The sequence below is a fragment of the Ahaetulla prasina genome, chromosome 5 (assembly GCF_028640845.1).
Source record: "Ahaetulla prasina isolate Xishuangbanna chromosome 5, ASM2864084v1, whole genome shotgun sequence".
NCBI lineage: Eukaryota > Metazoa > Chordata > Lepidosauria > Squamata > Colubridae > Ahaetulla > Ahaetulla prasina.
Window position 1 is genome coordinate 23,018,212 of NC_080543.1, and position 19,548 is coordinate 23,037,759.

The 19,548-nt window shown below is 40.6% G+C and overlaps 1 protein-coding gene across 4 annotated transcripts in view; it reads right to left on the bottom strand.

Moving 5' to 3' along the window:
- Positions 1-5,508: 5,508 nt before the first annotated feature.
- The window catches only part of ALKBH8 (alkB homolog 8, tRNA methyltransferase), a 57,955-nt gene continuing 43,915 nt past the window's right edge, over positions 5,509-19,548 (bottom strand). For 3 of the 4 annotated variants that reach the window (XM_058185806.1, XM_058185804.1, XM_058185805.1), the window contains 2 exons: positions 7,866-8,015; positions 5,509-6,220 (listed from right to left, as the gene is read on the bottom strand). In XM_058185806.1, the coding sequence (XP_058041789.1) occupies positions 5,666-6,220; positions 7,866-8,015 (705 nt within the window). In that variant the 3' untranslated portion in view covers positions 5,509-5,665. The remainder of the gene's footprint in view (positions 6,221-7,865; positions 8,016-19,548) is intronic. The other variant, XM_058185807.1, reaches the window with a different exon arrangement.

Consider the following 19,548-nt stretch of genomic DNA (forward strand, 5'->3'; position numbering starts at 1 on the left):
TTCACTAATACACTAATACACTAATAATAATTCACTAATACACTAATTCACTAATACAAAAATGGGGAATAAAAATGGGGAATAACAGAAATGGCAAAATTGATTGTTTTAATTAAAGAAAAGGACTTACCTAGTTTTGTATATGTGCAATGATGGAAAGACACACTAATTCCCACAGTGGAAGATAGGCAGTAAAGATGATAGAATTAGTGGGAAATTGTTTTAATTAAAAAGTACTTACAGTACCTAGTTTTGTTTCTATTTGGAAACTATTTCTGATCTTTTCACTCGAAATGGGAAAAAAATGAAATGTTGATTTTAAATTTTGATGATCAAAATGATTTTGTAATGATAGAAGTGGTTTGAAATATTATAAAATTAAAGCAAAAGGTTGATCTTGTATTATTTTTGTAGTCTACAGCAGGGGTCTCCAACCTTGGCAACTTTAAGACTTGTGGACTTCAACTCCCAGAATTCCTCAGCCAGCAAAGCTCCGAATTCCGAATTCTGGGAGTTGAAGTCCACAAGTCTTAAAGTTGCCAAGGTTGGAGACCCCTGGTCTACAGCACTGAAGAAAGTTAAAATCCATTACTTTTCTCTCCCTTTGCACCTTTCTCTCTTATTTTCCTAACTTTACTTTCTTCTTGCAATAAAACTTAATAATGGTATCCGGTGGCCTGTGTATAAGAGGGTCATGGAGCAGATCAACTACTTCTCTTTCCAAAAGAAATGGAAAGTGGGTGCCATTTGGGGAACAATTGCAGTTCTCAGAGCATGACAATTGCAGCTGCTTTCAAAATGGCACCCACTTCCGGGGTGGCACCACAGAGCCTCTGTATAGGAAGGCTGCATGGCACATTGGCTAGTTCTCCTTGTTGTTGTGTCAGATACGTGGATAGAGAGACTGGAGACAGGCTTCAACAACAGCTTTTTTATTGACATCTATGTACAATCCAACAGCTAGCCTCACTGACAGCCAGCCCTTTTATAGGGAGCTGTCAAGAGCACTAGCCAATCAGTATTAAGCTTTTTTCCCGCTTGAACAGCGGACCAGAGGGAAAACTTCAGTTGTCAATATCTAACATAGACCATGACAATTGCAGCTGCTTTCAAAATGGCAGCCACTTCTGGGGTGGGACCACAGAGCTTCTGTATAGGAAAGCTGCATGGCACATTGGCTAGTTCTCCTTGGTGTTGTGGCCCACCGGCGGCCAGCAGAGCTGGCAGCAGAGTCAGACAGTGAGGAGGTTGGGGAGGAACATGGGCCAGTCCTGGGGGCTGGTGAAAGCTCAGACAAGGGTTCTGCGTTGGAGGCAGAGAGGGAGCTAGACAGCAGTGAGGCAGAGGAACAGCTGGAGCCTATTCCCAGTGTGTGCATGTGCAGAGCTGCCAGAAGACAAGAACAACTAAGAAAGCAGGGTCGACTTGGGAGTAAAGCCACACCTTGGAGGTGATTGGCCCCTCCCATAGGCCCCTCCCATAGGAAACAAAAGAGGAGCAAACGGGGAGTGGGCTTTTGAGGGAAACAATTAGTTCGTTCCGTGACTCTCAGAGGCTCTGTGCCAAGTTTTGCCCTGTACTGCGTTTGGAAACTAATTACGTGGCAGCTTTCCAAGTGAGATAAGGAATGTGTTGATAAATATTCCTTTGAAAAACTGTTTGGACAGCCTAGCTGACTGTGAATGAAAGGAATTCGTGTAAATAAAAGAGGTTTTGCTGGGACCAAGACTCTGCTTCCTGCTTTTTAAGGGAGCCTAGGCCAGAACACTTGGGAAAGGCAAGATGGGTGGGGGGGAAGGAAGCCTAAAGGATGGTACTAAATGGGACAGGATACTGTGCAAGGGCTGCCTCAGGGGATTGGAAGTCCCTGGGACACCCAGGACAGGCCTCATATGAGCTGAGTAGGTGCCACAGTCTGATTGCACCAGATCTCCCAAGGTGTCTCCCCAAGGCACCCCTTGCTCTGCTTAACAACTGAACTTAGAGAACTGGGATTGTGGCCTTTAAGCAAGGCAATCATGTGGGCATCAACAACCACCACAACTTATGGCAATCATTCCAGGCTCAATTGTGGTCGTACGTCGAGGACTACTTGTATTCTCTTACAGGGATCTAGTAATATAATTTACTTGATTGCAGTCTGGTTCTGGATCTAATATAAAACTTGATTGATTCACCAAATAATAACATGGTATTTTGTTTTATTATTTCCATGGAAGCTAATGGAAGCAGGATTCTTGAACCTGATTATATTATATTCACTGATGTTTATTATTTGGATATGATAGGATATTTAGTTCAAATATATTGTGCCAGTTACATTTAGCTTATTGGACTAGGTTCATTTACTGTGAGTTGTGTTGAAGCCTAATTAGATATTAATTGTGTGTATATTTTATTTTGCAAATGAAAAATCATGTGTCTTATAACATACTTTATTAAAAATTACTTTTTGGTAATAAAGATGCTGCTGTTATTTTTTGTGTTGTGTTCCCTCCTTCCCCCCCAGTTTTAAACTTGGTGCATCCAGGATTCTAAATTGCATAGAAATATCACACTCATATTTATGCAAGCTTTCTGCTGCATCTATAGAGTACAAAAATGGTCATGTCTGTTTTGTAACTTTCAATTGGACAAAATTAGATGGTATAGATCAATAATTGTTGAACTGACATAATTCAAATGGACTAACTTTCAAAATGCTAGGACTTAGTACTCCTAAGGCAGGGGCCTGCAACCCGCAGCTCTGGAGCTGCATGTGGCTCTTTCACCCCTCTGCTGCAGCTTCCTGTCACTCAAAATATGCGTCACAACTGCCAATGCGTGACACCTGCCAGCACGTGATTTATTGAGCTTTTTGACGCATCTTTTTTTTCTGAGTTCAAAATGTTTTTGTTGCATGGAGAAATAAAAAATTGTTTTCTCTGTAGCAGGTCATTGATTTCATAAATGCAACACACTATAGTTTTTTTTATATATAGCATAAAGGTAAAAAATAATAAATAATATAGTGTTATCTTCATTTTAGATGTCAAAAGGGTTTTGTGGCTCCCGGTGTTTTCTTTTCTATGGGAAACGGGTCCAAATGGCTCTTTGAGTGTTTAAGGTTGTTGACCCCTGTCCTAAGGGAATGACATTTGGGGAAGTTGTGGCTGCTTCAGTCACTGCAATTATGTGATCCTCATTTACAACGTTCCCTGATCCCTTCCTAGTCACTTGTGCAATTATTTCCTCACCTCCTGGAAGAATGAAAGGGGAAGAGGAAGGGAATTTCCAATGTTCCCTGCCAGCTTTCTACAAGAAACTCAAAAGGAAGGAAATTGGAAGTTGATCTCACTGCTTATTTGCCTATCATGGTTACTATATTTCTCTGTTTAATTAACAACGTATTTCTGACACAATGACACACGAGTCACAAGTTGTCTAGTATCAATTTAAAAAATGAAGTGCTGATGGAAACATAAAGCTGGGGGAGAAATAGAAATTGTATTCTGAAGCTTTGATTTCTGATATTCTGTATCATTGTATGTAGATACTTTTTTGGTATCTACATAGAATCATTTATAGTAATGAACATTAGTGGAATATTCCACTAGAAAATATTATGTATCAGTGTCTTTCTCTCTCCCCCACCACTCTCTCATTCTATATTAATTGGAGTGATTTCTGTGACAGTGATGTTTGTATCTTATACACTTACAGACACCAACCAAATATAACTGCAAGGCTATATGCAATTAAAGATCCACAGGTCCTTTTCCAAATACCTTTAAAATTCACAACCAAGTTTAATGTTGTGGGAGATTGCTAAGTAGATGGGAATGTGTCAGTTGGCCTCTTATCGCTCTTTTTCTGCAATTATTGTAGTGAAAGAGACAATGGCCGGTTTAGCTCACGCTGGTAAAGCCTGTTATTAAGAACACAGTAGCCTGCAATTACTGCAGGTTCGAGCCCGGCCCAAGGTTGACTCAGCCTTCCATCCTTTATAAGGTAGGTAAAATGAGGACCCAGATTGTTGGGGGGGCAATAAGTTGACTTTGTAAAAATATACAAATAGAATGAGACTATTGCCTTATACACTGTAAGCCGCCCTGAGTCTTCGGAGAAGGGCGGGGTATAAATGTAAACAAAAAAAAAAAAAAATGGGTAAGCTTGCTAGAATAACAATAGAATGCTGGCACTGCCTTGAACCAAAGATGTTATATTACCTTTCAAAATGTCCCTTTGTTGCTTCTCCTACTCTGCATTATCAGATACAAGTACATTTCTTTGTTTCATTATATATTGAGCACATGCTCTGTGTTTCTTTGATCAAATCCCTACGATGGTTTGAGGTATTCCTATGATGTTTGTTTTGGCCTGCCCCAGTTGCACAGGACCAGAATTCCTGCCCCAGGTGCACAGGACCAGAATTCACTGTAACTAGTTTTGCTAAATAAAATAGTCATTTATATCCTTCCATAAGTTTGACATTTCTCAATTGTTCTGGCCCAAGTAGTTATTACCAAACACAATCATTCCTAAACAAACATATTTTATTAGAACAGCTGAGAATTACTTCATTCTCAGTTTAGTCCAAATTAAGTCCAAAACAAAGTCCTTCAGAAAAAGTCCTTGTGCCTTATCACAAACCTTTGCCTTCTTTGGCACCCTGCCAAAGGCTTTTCTTGGCAAGAATCCCAGGAAGTTCCGAAACAAGAGACAAGAAACAATTGTGGCAACATTGCTTTCCTACAAAGAGCCCAAGAGCCGTTGCTGCTCTTTTAAGCCTTATGGGAGGGGCCAATCATCTCCTGGCCTTACTCCCGAGTCGTCCATTTTGCTTTAGCTGCTCTTGCCTTCTGGCAGCTCTTTGCATGCGTGCACTAGGAACAGGCTCCTTCTGTTCCTCTGCTGTCCGCTTCTGGAGGCTCTGGAATCCGCGCACCGCTCCTAGATGGCCCTGGCCCCATCTCTGCCTCCGACGCAGAGCCCTTGTCTGGACCTTCCCCTGACTCCAGGACTGACTCATTGTCCTCCCCAGCCTCCTCATTGTCCGACTGCTGCTAGCTCCGCAGGCTGCTGTCGGACCACAACATGTTTCACTGCATATGTGTGTATCAAATCAGAAGCTTTCAGTATTTGATCACATCTTCTAGAACAGTGATGGCTAATCTTTTCCGGACCAAGTGCCCAAAGCACGCGAGTGCCCAAACCCCTCGCATGCACCCTGCCCCCACGCATGCACGCCCCTCACACGTCCCCCCGTCCCCCATGCAGGCGCAGCAGAGACCTGAAGACCAGCTGGTTGGCGGGAGGCGCACGCACGCATGCACAACAGAGCTGAACTGGGGCAATGGTTCGTGTGCCATTAGAGAGGGCGCTGTGTGCCACCTCTTGCACGTGTGCCATAGGTTTGCCATTATGGTCCTAGAACCAACAGATCTGTAAATTGCAAGGATGATTGTGAAATCTGATCATCAGGCTAGAATTTCATAAATCGGGGAAGGAAAAACAGCTCTCTCCTCACAGCATGTAAAAGTGGTATTTATTTTTTAAAAAATATAAACACAACACCAAAAGCCAAATGCCAGGGTAACCAAACATGTTTTAGAAATACCGATGGAAATAATTGCATCAATAAATCCCTCAAAGACACAGCTGCCTCCGTGGAACTGTGAAAGCATCACTGCTTTTCAAGAACCACACACCAGTTTCCTTGGTCATAGTAACTTCCTTGCACCTTTATGCAGTCTAGTTGTTTACACAGCAGTTCCAGTTCACCTTCACAGAAGACGTGGTAATAGCGGTGAAAAACAGGATTGGGTTCTGGAGCATATGTAGAGGCATCCAGAGGCTGACAAAGGTTACCATGTCTTGTCTTTTTCTTTATCCCATCTTTCAGGTGCCAAGGGACCAAGACATCTTGAGTTTCAAAGGAAGTTCTATTTGTATGAACGGGAAGGCTGGCAGGAACTCCCTGGTTTGGACTGTTGCTCGTCCCATTAGGCTGATTACTGCCCTTGCTGGGCTGTGCCAAACCTTGGCATTCAGTGCTGCCTGTTTTATTTAGCGTGTCGCTGACGGCTTTGGCAAGCCTTTTATCACTAGTTTTTTCCCCTTTCAGATACTTCGACTTCTGCTCCTTGTATTCCTGTTCCATGGCCCAAACGTAAACAAGTGCTTTTCCACCAGGTCTCAGCAGCCGAGTCAGTTCACAGAGCACAGCCAGCCTCCTCTCCTAGTCAAGGGGGAGAAACACAGATAGTTATCCTAAAGGTAAAAGGTAACAAACTAAAAACCGTACTCAGAACAAAAACAAAATACAAGACCGGGCTCAGAGAATTAGGAGCTACTGTACTATTCTGCAGTCTGTTTACTTCTACTTTTTAAATTATACATCTTTCATGCTTTTCAGCTATTTAACAGAATTCTATATCAATGAAAGTAATATAATAGAATGAATATACAATTAAATATTTATTTTAAAAAATTCACCCAACAATAAAATAAAAAAACCTAAAGAACAAGGAACAGCTACCATAACATGTAAACAACTTTATTGAAAGAAAGAACAAAGAACGATTTTAATGATGGGTAGTCTTCAACTTACAATTGGTTGTTGCTTAACGATCATTTGAAGTCATGACAGACTTATGACCACATTCAGAGTTCCGAGAACTATCCATGCCCTGCGGTCACATGACTGCATTCTGGGTGCTCAAGGAACTGCGTCAACAGCGGATTGCAGCATCCTAGAGTCATGAGATTACCGTTTATGACGTTTTTGTTGGAAACTGCATTTACTTTCAGCTTCCATGAAAAAAACACCCATTGTGAATAATGATTCACTTAATAACTATGGCGTTTGCCTTACGACTGCTGCTGCAAAAAATATATATCATAAAATCAGGAGTGGTCACATGGAGATTCACTTAACGACTGGCATGACTCATGACCATAATTGCAAGCTTAATTACAGATGTAAGTCAAAGACTATCTGTAAAACATAACAAAATAGATCTCTCATAATAAGGGAGCCCCCATGAGCTTCCTTAACTGTACTAGAAATGTTAGCAGGGCATGTAACTGAGTTTCCTTTGAAAACAGGGAAGTAATGGCAGGTCTAATTGGGCAAAAGAGGTCTTCCAGTAACTAAGCTAAAACCCTTTATGGTCTGACACTTACAAAAAAATATTGATTGTGATGTAGCTAGCAAAACTGAGAACCACAGCATGCAAGTTCTACAATCCGTTCACATCCAGAACAGAAAAAGGTTTATACCATACTGGCTAAAACCTAGCTTATCAAAGTTAACTTGGAGAGCGAAGTCTTGCAGAAAAGATTCAGAAAGATCTCACATCACAATACAACACTTGATTCATAATTTGCTTCGATAGACCCATCTCCAGTGAGGTTGAAACAGGATCACTGCTAAGTGGTCCAACACATGCTTTGTGTACAAAGTTTCAGATTCAGCAGCAGCATCTTCAGGGAGCAAAAACTTGAGATAATATGCCAGAGAACATGAAGAACCACCACCAATCAGAATAGACAAAAATGAGGAATTTTTATTGCAGACTGTACTGAGATGTTAAGAAACTTAGAAAAACGTTAGGGGTACAGGAATTTCACAGGATGGGAATGTCTTTTCCATTTGCTTTCTTGCCCCCAATCCCACCCCAGAAAATAGTTATAGACCAAAAAAAAAAAAAGGCATGGTAGGCCTTAATTCAACGGCACCAATAACTGTGATGTAAAAATCAAAGGAGCAATCTGGAAGTTCTTTGGGAGCTTCAAAAATGGAACTGGGAATCACAGCTCCCTGGAATGAAAACAACAACAACCACCACCATGAAACAGAAGGATAGGCCATTTTAACCTACCACTGTTGAAAAATGATGGATGACCGCAATGGATATGCAAGCATCGCAAGAACCACTCCGTATTGGCACAGTGAGCGCATCGCACACAAAAGCCTGAAATTCCTTTTCTCCACAGATGTCGACCAGAGTCTTACTACGGTCACAGCCCAACTGTTAAAAAAAAAATAGTCTTGAGAAGGCTGTACACAAACTAGGAATGAATATTAAAATTATGTAGCTTTTCAGAAATAAACTATAGTCAAAGAGCCCCAGTTTTCTAGATCAGGGGTCTCCAACCTTGGCAACTTTAAGCCTGGAGGACTTCAACCCCCAGAATCCCAGCAAAGCTGGGAAAGCTGGCTGGGGAATTCTGGGAGTTGAAGTCCTCCAGGCTTAAAGTTGCCAAGGTTGGAGACCCCTGTTTTAGATCCAGTATTGAAATGTGGTTAACTTTGATCTCTTTTAGTAAAGAACCAAAATAATGATCTAACTGCTGGATTAACAGCAGGCACACATGCTTCTTCAGTGAAAGGAACAGTAACAGCTGGCTGCCCAGATGTGAAGGACTGTAAACTCCAAATTACACCTGCAGGTATCAAAGCTTTTCAGTTTCTCTCTTTGATGCTGTTCTTTTAACACAATCCAGCACACTGATTGTCTTGATTTATAAGCCTGTTTTTTCCCCCCACCCAAGATTTATGAGGTAATTCAATATTAGCTGCATTTTATAGAAGGTGAGCTTACCAACTCTGTGTAAATGATATCAAAAACAAACTATTGTGTGAACCCCCAGTAGCATTAAGAAACCAGTTTTCTTTCTTGTTCCTACCATCATCGATCTGGGATCCAATTGACAAGATTAAAAGTAGGGTTTACATTTTAATTCCATTTTCCATTATCATCTGATATTCACAGAAGCAACAGGAAGTGGATCCTAACTGATCTTGTGCTCCATGTTTCCCCCAGAGAAAGGGAATATTTTCTCACCTCTTCCACCAATTGCATTCCTACTGTAGTAAAGGTAAAGGTTCCCCTTGCACGTATGTACGAGTCATTCCCGACTCTAGGCGGCGGTGGTCATCTCAATTTCAAAGCTGAAGAGCCAGCGCTGTCCAAAGACGTCTCCATGGTCATTTGGCGGGCATGACTAAACGCCAAAGGCACACGGAACGCTGTTACCTTCCCACCAAAGGTGGTCCCTATTTTTCTACTTACATTTTTTACATGCTTTCGAACTGCTAGGTTGGCAGAAGCTGGGACAAGTAATGGGAGCTCACCCCATTACACGACCCTAGGGATTCGAACCGCTGATCGACAAGCTTAGTGTCTTAGCCACTGAGCCACCATGTCCCTATTCCTGCTATATGTTCTGTCAATTTGCCAATTTTTTAAAAAAAAGGGGGGGGAGGAAGGATAGCAAAGAGAGCAAACATGGCTAGCTATGCCCTTTTTTAAAAAAAATCTTTTTCTCCAGCTAGACAATTCACTTAGGAATGCTTGCAGCAATATTAGCTCTGACCTTGTTTATTTGAAATACATTCTGCTGCCCCACTTCTCTTCTGTAAGACACTCAAAACAGCTTGGAATAAAATCAATAAACACACAGTTATTCAGCAGAGGAGGACATCAAAACTACAATGAATACAAGGCGTAGAAGGCTAGGCTGAGCAGTTCCACCCACCATCTAACCAATTTCCACTTCAGATGGCCTTAACAACTCATCTTTCATGAGAACAGTACTCTGAAAACGGATCAAGGTTACCTTTTAACTGGAGTAGTGGTGGGTTTCACTTACCTTTGCTACTGGTTCGCTCGCGCATGCGCAGAGTACCGTATTTTTCGGAGTATAAGACACTCCTTTTTCCCCAAAAAAAGAGGGTGAAAATCTGGGTGTGCCTTATACTCCAAATGTAGCCCCACCCAGTTTCTCAAACGGAGGTTTCAGAGGCTGAAAAAAGCATCAGAAATGAAGCTTCAGAAAAAAGCAACAAACGGAGCTTCACGGAGCTTAGAAAAAAAAACCCAAACAGAACTTCAGAAAAGAAATTCCCAAACAGAACTTCAGAGGGGTTTTTTCTGAAGCTTTGTTTCAGAGCTTCAGAGGCTTTCAGAGGCAGAAAAAAGTTTTTTCTGAAACAGAATTTCAGAGGCAGGGAAAAAAAAAAAAAAGCAAGGCACAGAGCTCACAACCAAGGAACCTGTTGCTAAATTTCACCTCTGGGAACAGCTGATTGGAGGTATTCCAGGAGGCCAATCCACCTGCCAATCAGCTTTTTTCTTATTTTCCTCCCCAAAAACTAAGGTGCATCTTATACACCGGTGCATCTTATACTCTGAAAAATATAGTATATTTGATGATGTCCGGGAGGGTGGGAAGAGTCTCCCGCCGCCGCTACTGGTTTGCCCGAATTGGGGCAGACTGGTAGCAACCGAATTGAACTGGAGCCACTTAGCTACTCTTACTACCTACCTTCCAATTTTATTTTTGACAATTTGACTATTTTATAACTAAAAATGTAATAATTAGCGACCAGCCAGATTAATAGGAGACAACTTCAGATTGAGTCTATTTGTCGCTGGTAATGTATCTGTACAAAGATATCCTCTTTGCTTCAGGCTGACCTCACAAGTCAGCACTTGACCTCACAAGTTCCTTCAGATTATTTTCATTGGTAGGGTAGTATTCAGGCTTATGAGGAATATAAACCACGGTTCTAAAAACTACTCAGAGCAATTTTTGGCAGTGATTGTAAATACTGAAGAACTCCTACCCCTAATAAACTTGTTCTTATTCAAGTAGATTTATTTAAATTTTGGAACAAGCTAGTTTTGGGAGTTGAAGTCCCAAATCAGAGCAGTCCATCTATAGCAGGGGTCTCCAACCTTGGCAATTTTAAGACTTGTGGACTTCAACTCCCAGAATTCCTCAGCCAGCAAAGCTGGCTGAGGAATTCTGGAAGTTGCAGTCCACAAGTCTTAATGTTGCCAAGGTTGGAGACCTCTGACCTATAGAATTCACAGACATCTGCTTTTGGTCTGAAATTTGTTTTTTTTTAAATAAACTATGGCATGAAAAGGGCATTTATACTGTTGCTGTTAGACAGCTATATAGTTGTATTCCTCCCTTTTTTTCCAATCAGTAAGAAGTTCAGAGGCAGTCTGAATGAGGTTTATTAATTTACTATCAACTGTATGTTTCCTATCACAGCTCAGTTCAAATAGCATGGAAACACACAGCAGGAGAGCTCATTTTAATGTTCAATCTCAAGAAAAGGAGCACTGTAGCACTCTCATTTGACCTTCAAATCGCATCAAACAACCTGGAATGGCTTTGTGGACAGCTTTGGAAGGCCAGCAGGATTGTAACTCAAACACTTCTACTGTATTATTGCTATCAACTTGAGAACAGCAGCTATAGAATGAAGGAGATTTGAAAAGAAAGCACCAAACTGAATCCCAAGTAGTTTTCTTTTTCCATTGGTGCCAGGAACAAACAAGCTTGGTAATTCTGCCTCACATGTCAAGGTTCCAGTAACACCCCAACGAAAGAAGACTCTGAGGCTTGAATTTCCTCAAAGTTCCATTTTATTGAAGATGTCATATTGGCACATCTGGGAAAACCCGAATCTGAAAATTTCCAGGTTTTCCCCATCCAAATAAAATTCCAAGTCCCTGCCCAACACCCACATGTCCATCATATGATCCAATCAGGCACCATCCAAAACTGAAGATACCTCCCAGTCCCCTCATGGCATCTGCAGGGCACCGGGGCCTTGACTCTCTGAGAACATAATGTTATTTTGACTATCTATGCTCTATACAATCCCCCCTCCCATTTTCCCACAGTAGAAAAATGTGGCAGGAGGCTGAAGACCCAACTGTAAAAGATGGCTTCCAGGTCTGACACCACACTTGTAGCCTAAAATCTAGTATGGGACCTCAGGGATACCTTCTGCAATGCTTGCCTGGCCCCATGTCCTACCTGGTTTTATTACTTTTTAGATTCTTTTCCAAAAAAGACAGAAAGCTAACACTGAATTGCAAAGCAAACTGTCAGGCTCAAGCATTGCCTTTATTTCAAATAATGGTACTTCTACATGGACCCATAAAAGCTGGAAAGGGAGACTGGAAATTTTACTATTTTGCCTTTGGATAAATAGGTATTTTGTGACTAAGTACATCCCCTATGGCAGCCTTTTGTGAAAATCCGTATAGCACGCTCTCAAAATTTAGGAACATCCACTAAACCTCCATAAGTTGTGGCTCCTGATTTATACTCTCCTGCAATATATCACACTATTTCCAAAAATCCCACAATGCTTTCTGAAAAGAAAGGTAATATATAAAATACCCACACACACATACACACCTTTCAATGATGTTTCAGAGGTTGCCAATTTAGGGTCACCATGTAAAGCTGCACTTTATGAGTGAAATAAACCTATGAATTTTTTATTCATAGATTATATAAACTTATGGTTATTCATAATCATCATGGCAATCCAGGAATCAGCCTGTTTACAGGCAAGATATTATATTTGCAAAGAGGAAATAAATTACATATAAAAAGTTTATTACAGTAAAAAACCAACAACACAGGGAATCATGTAAATCTGTACCACGGATTTCTTGCTATGAATATAAATGTTCATCTACAAGACTAATTTTAGTTGATGGATTAGCTGCTAGAAGACAATAAAAACAGAATGCAAAAGCTATAAACTAGGTTTGATGCATGCACTTGCATATATCAAATGAAAACAATGCCGTGTAAAGCCAACAGATGGGGCATACAAAAACCAATAAATAGTTTCCTTTGGTAACTCTAACAATTTACTCATTTGCTTTAACATAAATAGAATTTTTTAATAACATGTTATTTATTTTAGTGTTTCCAGCCAAGACAGATTAAATTCTCAATTTAGTCAGCTTTAGCTGCCAGTTACAAAGTGGTTTATTGACAGAATATATGCCAGATCTAATTCTCAAAGCAGATTTGCTCCATTTCATTAAAGGGAAAGAACTGTAAGAAAAAAAAAAACAATATTCCGCATTTCAGTTTTGTTGGATTAGGGTAAATGTGAAGTGCACGCCAGTTGTACATAATGCTATTCATATCAAAGATTTGCCGTTAAGTGGGAAATCTTTATTGCCGATGGTGCCAATTTCATTACTGGGTATGATCGTAAAGACTTTGATTTTAATTAAGAACATTTAGAGCACCAGAGCCCACCATCTGCAGAGCAGATTGCGCTCCAAACAAACAAATTGGTCCATTCTGGTGTTTACAAAGTCTAAAAGTGACTCGGTGAAAAAGAGAATGTTAAAACAGTGATCAAAAGAATTTCTAACAAGGAGTCCTGTTAGATAATTTAGAGCTGGGAGAAAGGGATGGCGTTTAATCCTTCATGTGAACATCTCAGCAACTAAATAGAGACTCAAGAGGTTCTTGGTTCTCGTATAGAGATGAAATTCCACTCAGCTTAATCACTTTCTGCTGTCCCAAGTTAGAACAGTAAAAAAAGGAATTCAATCAAAAAGACAACCCTGAGATGACCTTGCAAGAGACAACAACACTGTAGTGTGATGAAATGTAATGGCTATAGCTTAGCTAACCAAGAGGAATAAAGCATATGACAGCCAGAATACGAAATCCTAATTTGCATCTAAATTATATCAAATAATTGAGAAGTCAGGCTTAGTTGTAACGTCCTACGTAGTGAATCCACTGCCCCAAACAAAAGCATGAGATCTTGCAATAAAAATAAAAATACTTCGGAGCATCGATTATTTCAAGTGTGATAAAAATACATAGGATATGCCAGCTCCAGTGGAAATTTCCCTTTGGCATAAATGTGATGAATACTGGATGCACGTCCATGGAAACTGCAAAGAGATGATTACTGCAAACTTGCATTTTATCATTCCCCCAACTAACGCTGTGATCTCATTCAGATTATCAGAGGTTATTTTAACATTTTTTCTAACTAATTAACTTTCTTCCTCTCTCGACCTGCTTCTGTGATCAGGATTTATTCAGAGACGAACTTCAGTCCGGCAGCCGATTTGAAATGCCAAGGCTGAACGTAGGAACATGTGCAATAATGCAGATGAATACCGATGAGCTTTTTTCCGACAGTGGTACAATCACCCAGCTTGGCAACAAGATGGTCTGCATTTGATATGCTATTTGTATTCATACCCTAGATATACAGCAAAGACAGAAGGGAGAGATGCAACCTTGAGCCATGTGGCAGCCCGTATGAACAAATGGGAACAGAAAAGCAGGAAGTGCAGAGAATGCAGAAGAGCTTCCGCTGTGAAATTAAAGAAGATGCAGGGTAGAAAGCAGCGCCACGTGTAATGGGGACAGATGAAGCCAGCAGCAGAAAAAGGTCACACTGCAACTGATGAAAGAATAATGGAGAATTTCATTGTTTAGTCAAGGAGATATAGACCAGGGGTGAAATGCTTCCAGTTTGGACCGGATCGCCCAATCCAGTAGTGATGGCGGCGGGTGGTTCGGAGAACCGGTAGCAAAAATCCCTGCCCCCCCTCCCCATGCCCAGCTGAGCTGCGTGATCATCAGAGGTGTTTTGTTTTGTTTTTACTTTTAAAAGCATTTTCTCTTCGGCCAAAAAAAAAAATGCTTTTAAAAGTAAAAAAAAGCCTCTGATGATCATGCGGCTTAGCTGGGATCGTCAGAACCTTTTAAAAGCATTTTTTCTACAACCTCTTCGGCTACCACCTTAAAATGCTTTTAAAAGGCTTCTCTGGCATACCCCAGCTGAGTTGCCAGATCATCAGAGGCTTTTAAAAGCATTTTTAACAACCTCTTCGGCTGAAGAGGTTGTAGAAAAAATGCTTTTAAAAGTAAAAAAAAAAAAAATTGGCCATGCCACCTAGTCACATTACCACCACCACCACCAAGCCACACCCACAGAACTGGTAGTAACAAAATTTACATTTCACACCTGGTATAGACCCCCCATGGACTTCAACTCCCAGAATTCCTGAGCCAACCATGTCCACAAGTCATAAAGTGGCCATAGTTGCTCACCCTTCCATTAAGAGTATGTCCGGGAAGTGTAGGCTCTTATTTCTTTTTTCTCTTGTGAATTTAATTCCTGAAATATATTCATGATTCTATTGTGTGTGTACTTTTTTGATCATGGCAAAAATGTCAACTGCATGGTGTGAATATTTGGGGATGTATCTTTAGGAGTACTCCTGATCAGTGGTGAAATTCAAGGTTTTTTTACTACCAGTTCTGTGGGCGTGGCTTGGTGGGCGTGGCTTGGTGGGCATGGCAGGGGAAGGATACTGCAAAATCCCCATTCCCTCCCCATTCCTGAGGGAAGGATATTACAAAATCTCCATTCCCACCCCACTCTGGGGCCAGTCAGAGGTGGTATTTGCTGGTTCTCCAAACTACTCAAAATTTTCACTACTGAAAACTATATTATTAAAATATAATCTTGAGGAGAAAGTGACTTCTAGTTTACCCCTCAGATGACGGAAGTGGCATTTGCTAAATAGTAGTAAAGAGCCATTTTCAGTCACTTTCCAGGTGATGAACTATCATGAATAAAAAAATGCTTTCAGAACCCATGCCCCTACATGATAACAACTATTAAAAGTAATCAGATGATTTTTACTTCACAAAAATCATCCTTCAGAAAAATTAATGAAAAAACCCTTTCCCTTAGATTTTCTTCAATAAAAAAGAGGATAGAATATACAAAAGAATAGCGTCTGGTCCATTTTTGGTCTCGGCATCGAGTGATTGCATTTCTTTAGACCAGAAAAGAAAAAAGTCAAAATGTTATAGTTTCATCCTAGACTATAGCCATATTTCAGCAGTAGCCCCATTTATTTCTATTATCGAAGTAGCAATTAAGATGGAAAATGCAGAAGAGAATAATTGTAAGGGAGTGTGCAACCCAGGAGAGATTAATTACTTATCCAAGTTCAGGGAACAAAAAAGAACATGAGATGCTGTGGGCATTTAGCTCTACTTCATAATAACTAACTCCACCAGGTAGAATTAAATCATTTAAGTCCATTGAAATCTGATTGATGTAATGTATCAGAAACCTAATGGAGAGAGAACTACATCTAATTTTGAAATCCAGCCACCAAATGAAATTATGTGGCTCCCCAGAGAAATATCTCAGCTATAACTAATAGCATGAGAGTCCTGAGAAAGCAAATTAAATTCTGGCAAATGCATACAAACACAGCAAGAAGGATGACAGCATGCAGAGAAAAAGAGAGAAATTCCACTGGTCTACATGTTCTGAATCAGGCCTTTAACAGTTGCCTCACGTAAAGCTTTGTTTTCCACCACAGAGAAAACAGTTTCACCTTTTTTGGGGGGTGGGGGGAAATGAGACGCCTATCTCTCGCTGGCAGATGCGTTTCCGGCAACTTGCGTTATACTTTTAAGCTTTCACTGTTTGCTGTTTCTAGTCTTTAATCTCCAAGATACTTTAGCTTTTTGGCTGCTAATAAAATCTGAGTATCCAAGCTTCCCAGGAGCGAGCCCTTGGTATTCTGTGGAGCAGAAATAAAATCCATCAGTGGTTTTTACTACAAATGGCTGCCTGGAATGCCTCCAAGGCATTTCAAAACAACAGAACCATTTTCCATGATCTACCGATGAGGGTGGGTGGGAAACCCAGATTTATTTCATCCAAACTGAAAAGTGAGGTGTTTCAAGGTGCTTAGAAAGGCATTACCAAAGAGTTGGGTAGAGTTGGGCACCTGACAAGGCTCCTGTCATTTCTTCCCCCTTCTTCTTCTGTCTCCTCTTCACTTTTCACCTGCAGCCTTGCAAGGGAACAAGGAGAAGGAGCTATAATTGCCTTGACCTTTCCTACTGCAAAGCAATTCAAAATCAGCTCAGAGGAAGAATCACTGAACATACAGTAGCAACAGAGAGAGAGGATGGTGGTGAATCAGCTCACAGACAGGGAACTGAGACAATCTTGCTGAAGGATTCCAACAGTATGTTGCTGATACCGAATTAATTCACATTTTGCACTAAGCCCGTGATGGCAAACCTATGGCATATGTGCCACAGGTGGAATGTAGACCCCTCTTTGCGGGCAGGCCAGCCGTCACCCCAGCCCAGCGCCACCACACATGTGCGCACACTTCCCACCGGCCAGCTGGTCTTCTGGTCTCTACTGCGCATGTGCATGGGGCGGGGCCTTTTCCGATCTCCGCAGGTTCCCCCCAGTGCGCCCTACCTTTTTACCAGTGGTGAAATCCAATTTTTTTTACTATTAGTTATGTGGGCGTGGTGTGGCTTGGTGGCCGTGGCAGGGGGAGGATACTGCAAAATATCCATTCCCACCCCATTCTGAGGCCAGCCAGAAGTGGTATTTGCCGGTTCTCCAAATTACTCAAAAATTCCACTACCGGTTCTCCGAACGGTTCAAAATTTCCACTGTCGATTCTCAAGAACCTGTCAGAAGCTGCTGGATTTCATCCCTGCTTTCTACTCCATTTCTGCGGCCTGCACCAACCTGGAAGCCAAAACAGGCCATGGGGGGCATGCACGGGGGGCGCGGGGCACATGCGCGGGGGGCGCTCGCATTGCATTTTGGCGGTTCAGGCACACGCACGCACATGTGTGGGTGCACTTTGGGCACTCGGCACCAAAAAGGTTAACCAGCATTGCACTAAGCCATGGTTTATCAAATAAATCACAATTGGCTGGGGTGATTTCACGGGCCTGCCAGAATCATTCTGAACACCATGGATCTTTATGCTAAGGGTTTGCAAACTTTTTTAGATCACGCAACTTGTTAGTTAGACTAAAAAACAGAACTCCTGATAAAGAGACACAATCTAGAGCAGTATTTCTCGACCTTGGCGACCATAAGATGTATGGGCCTCAACTACTAGAATTTGGGAATTTAAGTCCATTTGATTAGGGGACTGGAGGCTAAAATATATGAAGAACGGTTACAGGAATAGGATATGTCTAGTTTAATGAAAAGGACTGGGGTGACATGATAGCAGAGTTCCAATGTCTCAGGAACAAAGAAAATAGGGTCAACTTATTTTCCAAAACACATGAAGGCAAAACAAGAAGCAATGGATGGAAACTAATCAAGAAGAAAAGCAACCTACAACTAAGGAGAAATTTCCTGACAATGAGAACAATTAATCAGTGGAACAACTTGACTCCAGAAATTGTAAGTGCTCCAACTCTGGAAGTTTTTAATAAAAGATTTGACAACCATTTGTCTGAAATGGATAAGGTTTCCTGCTTGAGCAGGGGGTTGAACATTTGTTACTGTGCTCTAGGAATAGAAAATTGGTGGTATTCAACTGATTTTCTTTTCTGCCCATCGTCTCTCTCAAGTCACAGAACACAAGAACACAGTGTGAAAAACCTCGCCTTATGCAATCAACAGTCATCTTATAGGGAAGACAGGGGAAAGGTGTAAATTTTTTAAGAATTGCACCAGATAGGATGATTTATATACTGCTTCAGACTAACAGGGTTCTAAGGCGCACAATTAATGGCTGCCACATTTTGCGTCAGCAGAAGTTTAAGTGTGACCTTCTTTTCCCCTTTTTCACTTTTTCTCTATAAAAATGTTGGAGTCTTTCAGAGTAAAGGTTTATTCTTCTTCCTATTATTATTATCATCATCATCCTTGGCAGACACATTTATCTCATTTCTATTCAATTACAAAATGTAAGTTGCTATTAAAATCTCTGCTTTCAGCAATTCATTTTAAATCATGAGGAATCTATTGAATTATGAACAGGCATATTTATGCCTGAACGATGTAGCTTGGAAATAATTATTAGTTACTTTGCAGACTCCAATCTTTGAGCAAGACCTACTGGACAGAAAAATCAGAGCACCTTAATGATAGACTCCCACAAAAAGAAAGTTTAAAAATGTAATATTTTCTTGCTTCCTCCAAAAATAAGTTGATCTTAAGAATGACCATTTGTTTTTTGCTTTGGGAGGCTGTAATTTTTCATCTGTGACAATCTGTCTTTGACAATACCTACATATGAGAACTGACAACTAATGTACTCATTTAAAAAAGTATTATATCCTTTTTAATGATTTTCATCTAGAGGGATTTTACAACAGTTGCCTTTTTGTTCTTATAAGATTTCAGCCTACACATTATTTTGATTTGGATTTTTGGCTACTGCAAAATCATGCAATGATGTTCATTGCCTGTAAATGTTGGGTTTGTTGATCAGTCTTATGATCGAATGTAAGATTCACTGCAAAGAAGTACCACAGGCATCCATAACAAGCCACAATGATATTAACACATCGTGAGCATCAGGGCACTGCTGCATAAACTATGCAATTGTGCATCGTGACATCAAAAGCAGTTGTGTAACTTGTGTTGCTTATATGATAATGTCAGTTTCTCCCCCTGCTCACCCTTTGATTATAGTGGAGTTATTCACTGAAAAAATAGGGACGTAGAAGTAAATATGAGAAGTTAACCTGAGACCCTTTGACGCTCTCCCACTGTTTACATAATATAGGAATCTCTAATTATTCCATTCATTTCTTGGCATCTCCATATAAAATTGTTTTCCTGATAATAAGTATCTATAGAAATTAATAATAAGGTTTTTTTAGTTTAAAGGATTTAACAAAGATCTAACATAAAAAACCAAAGATTTAGTTTAGAGGATTCCACAAAGA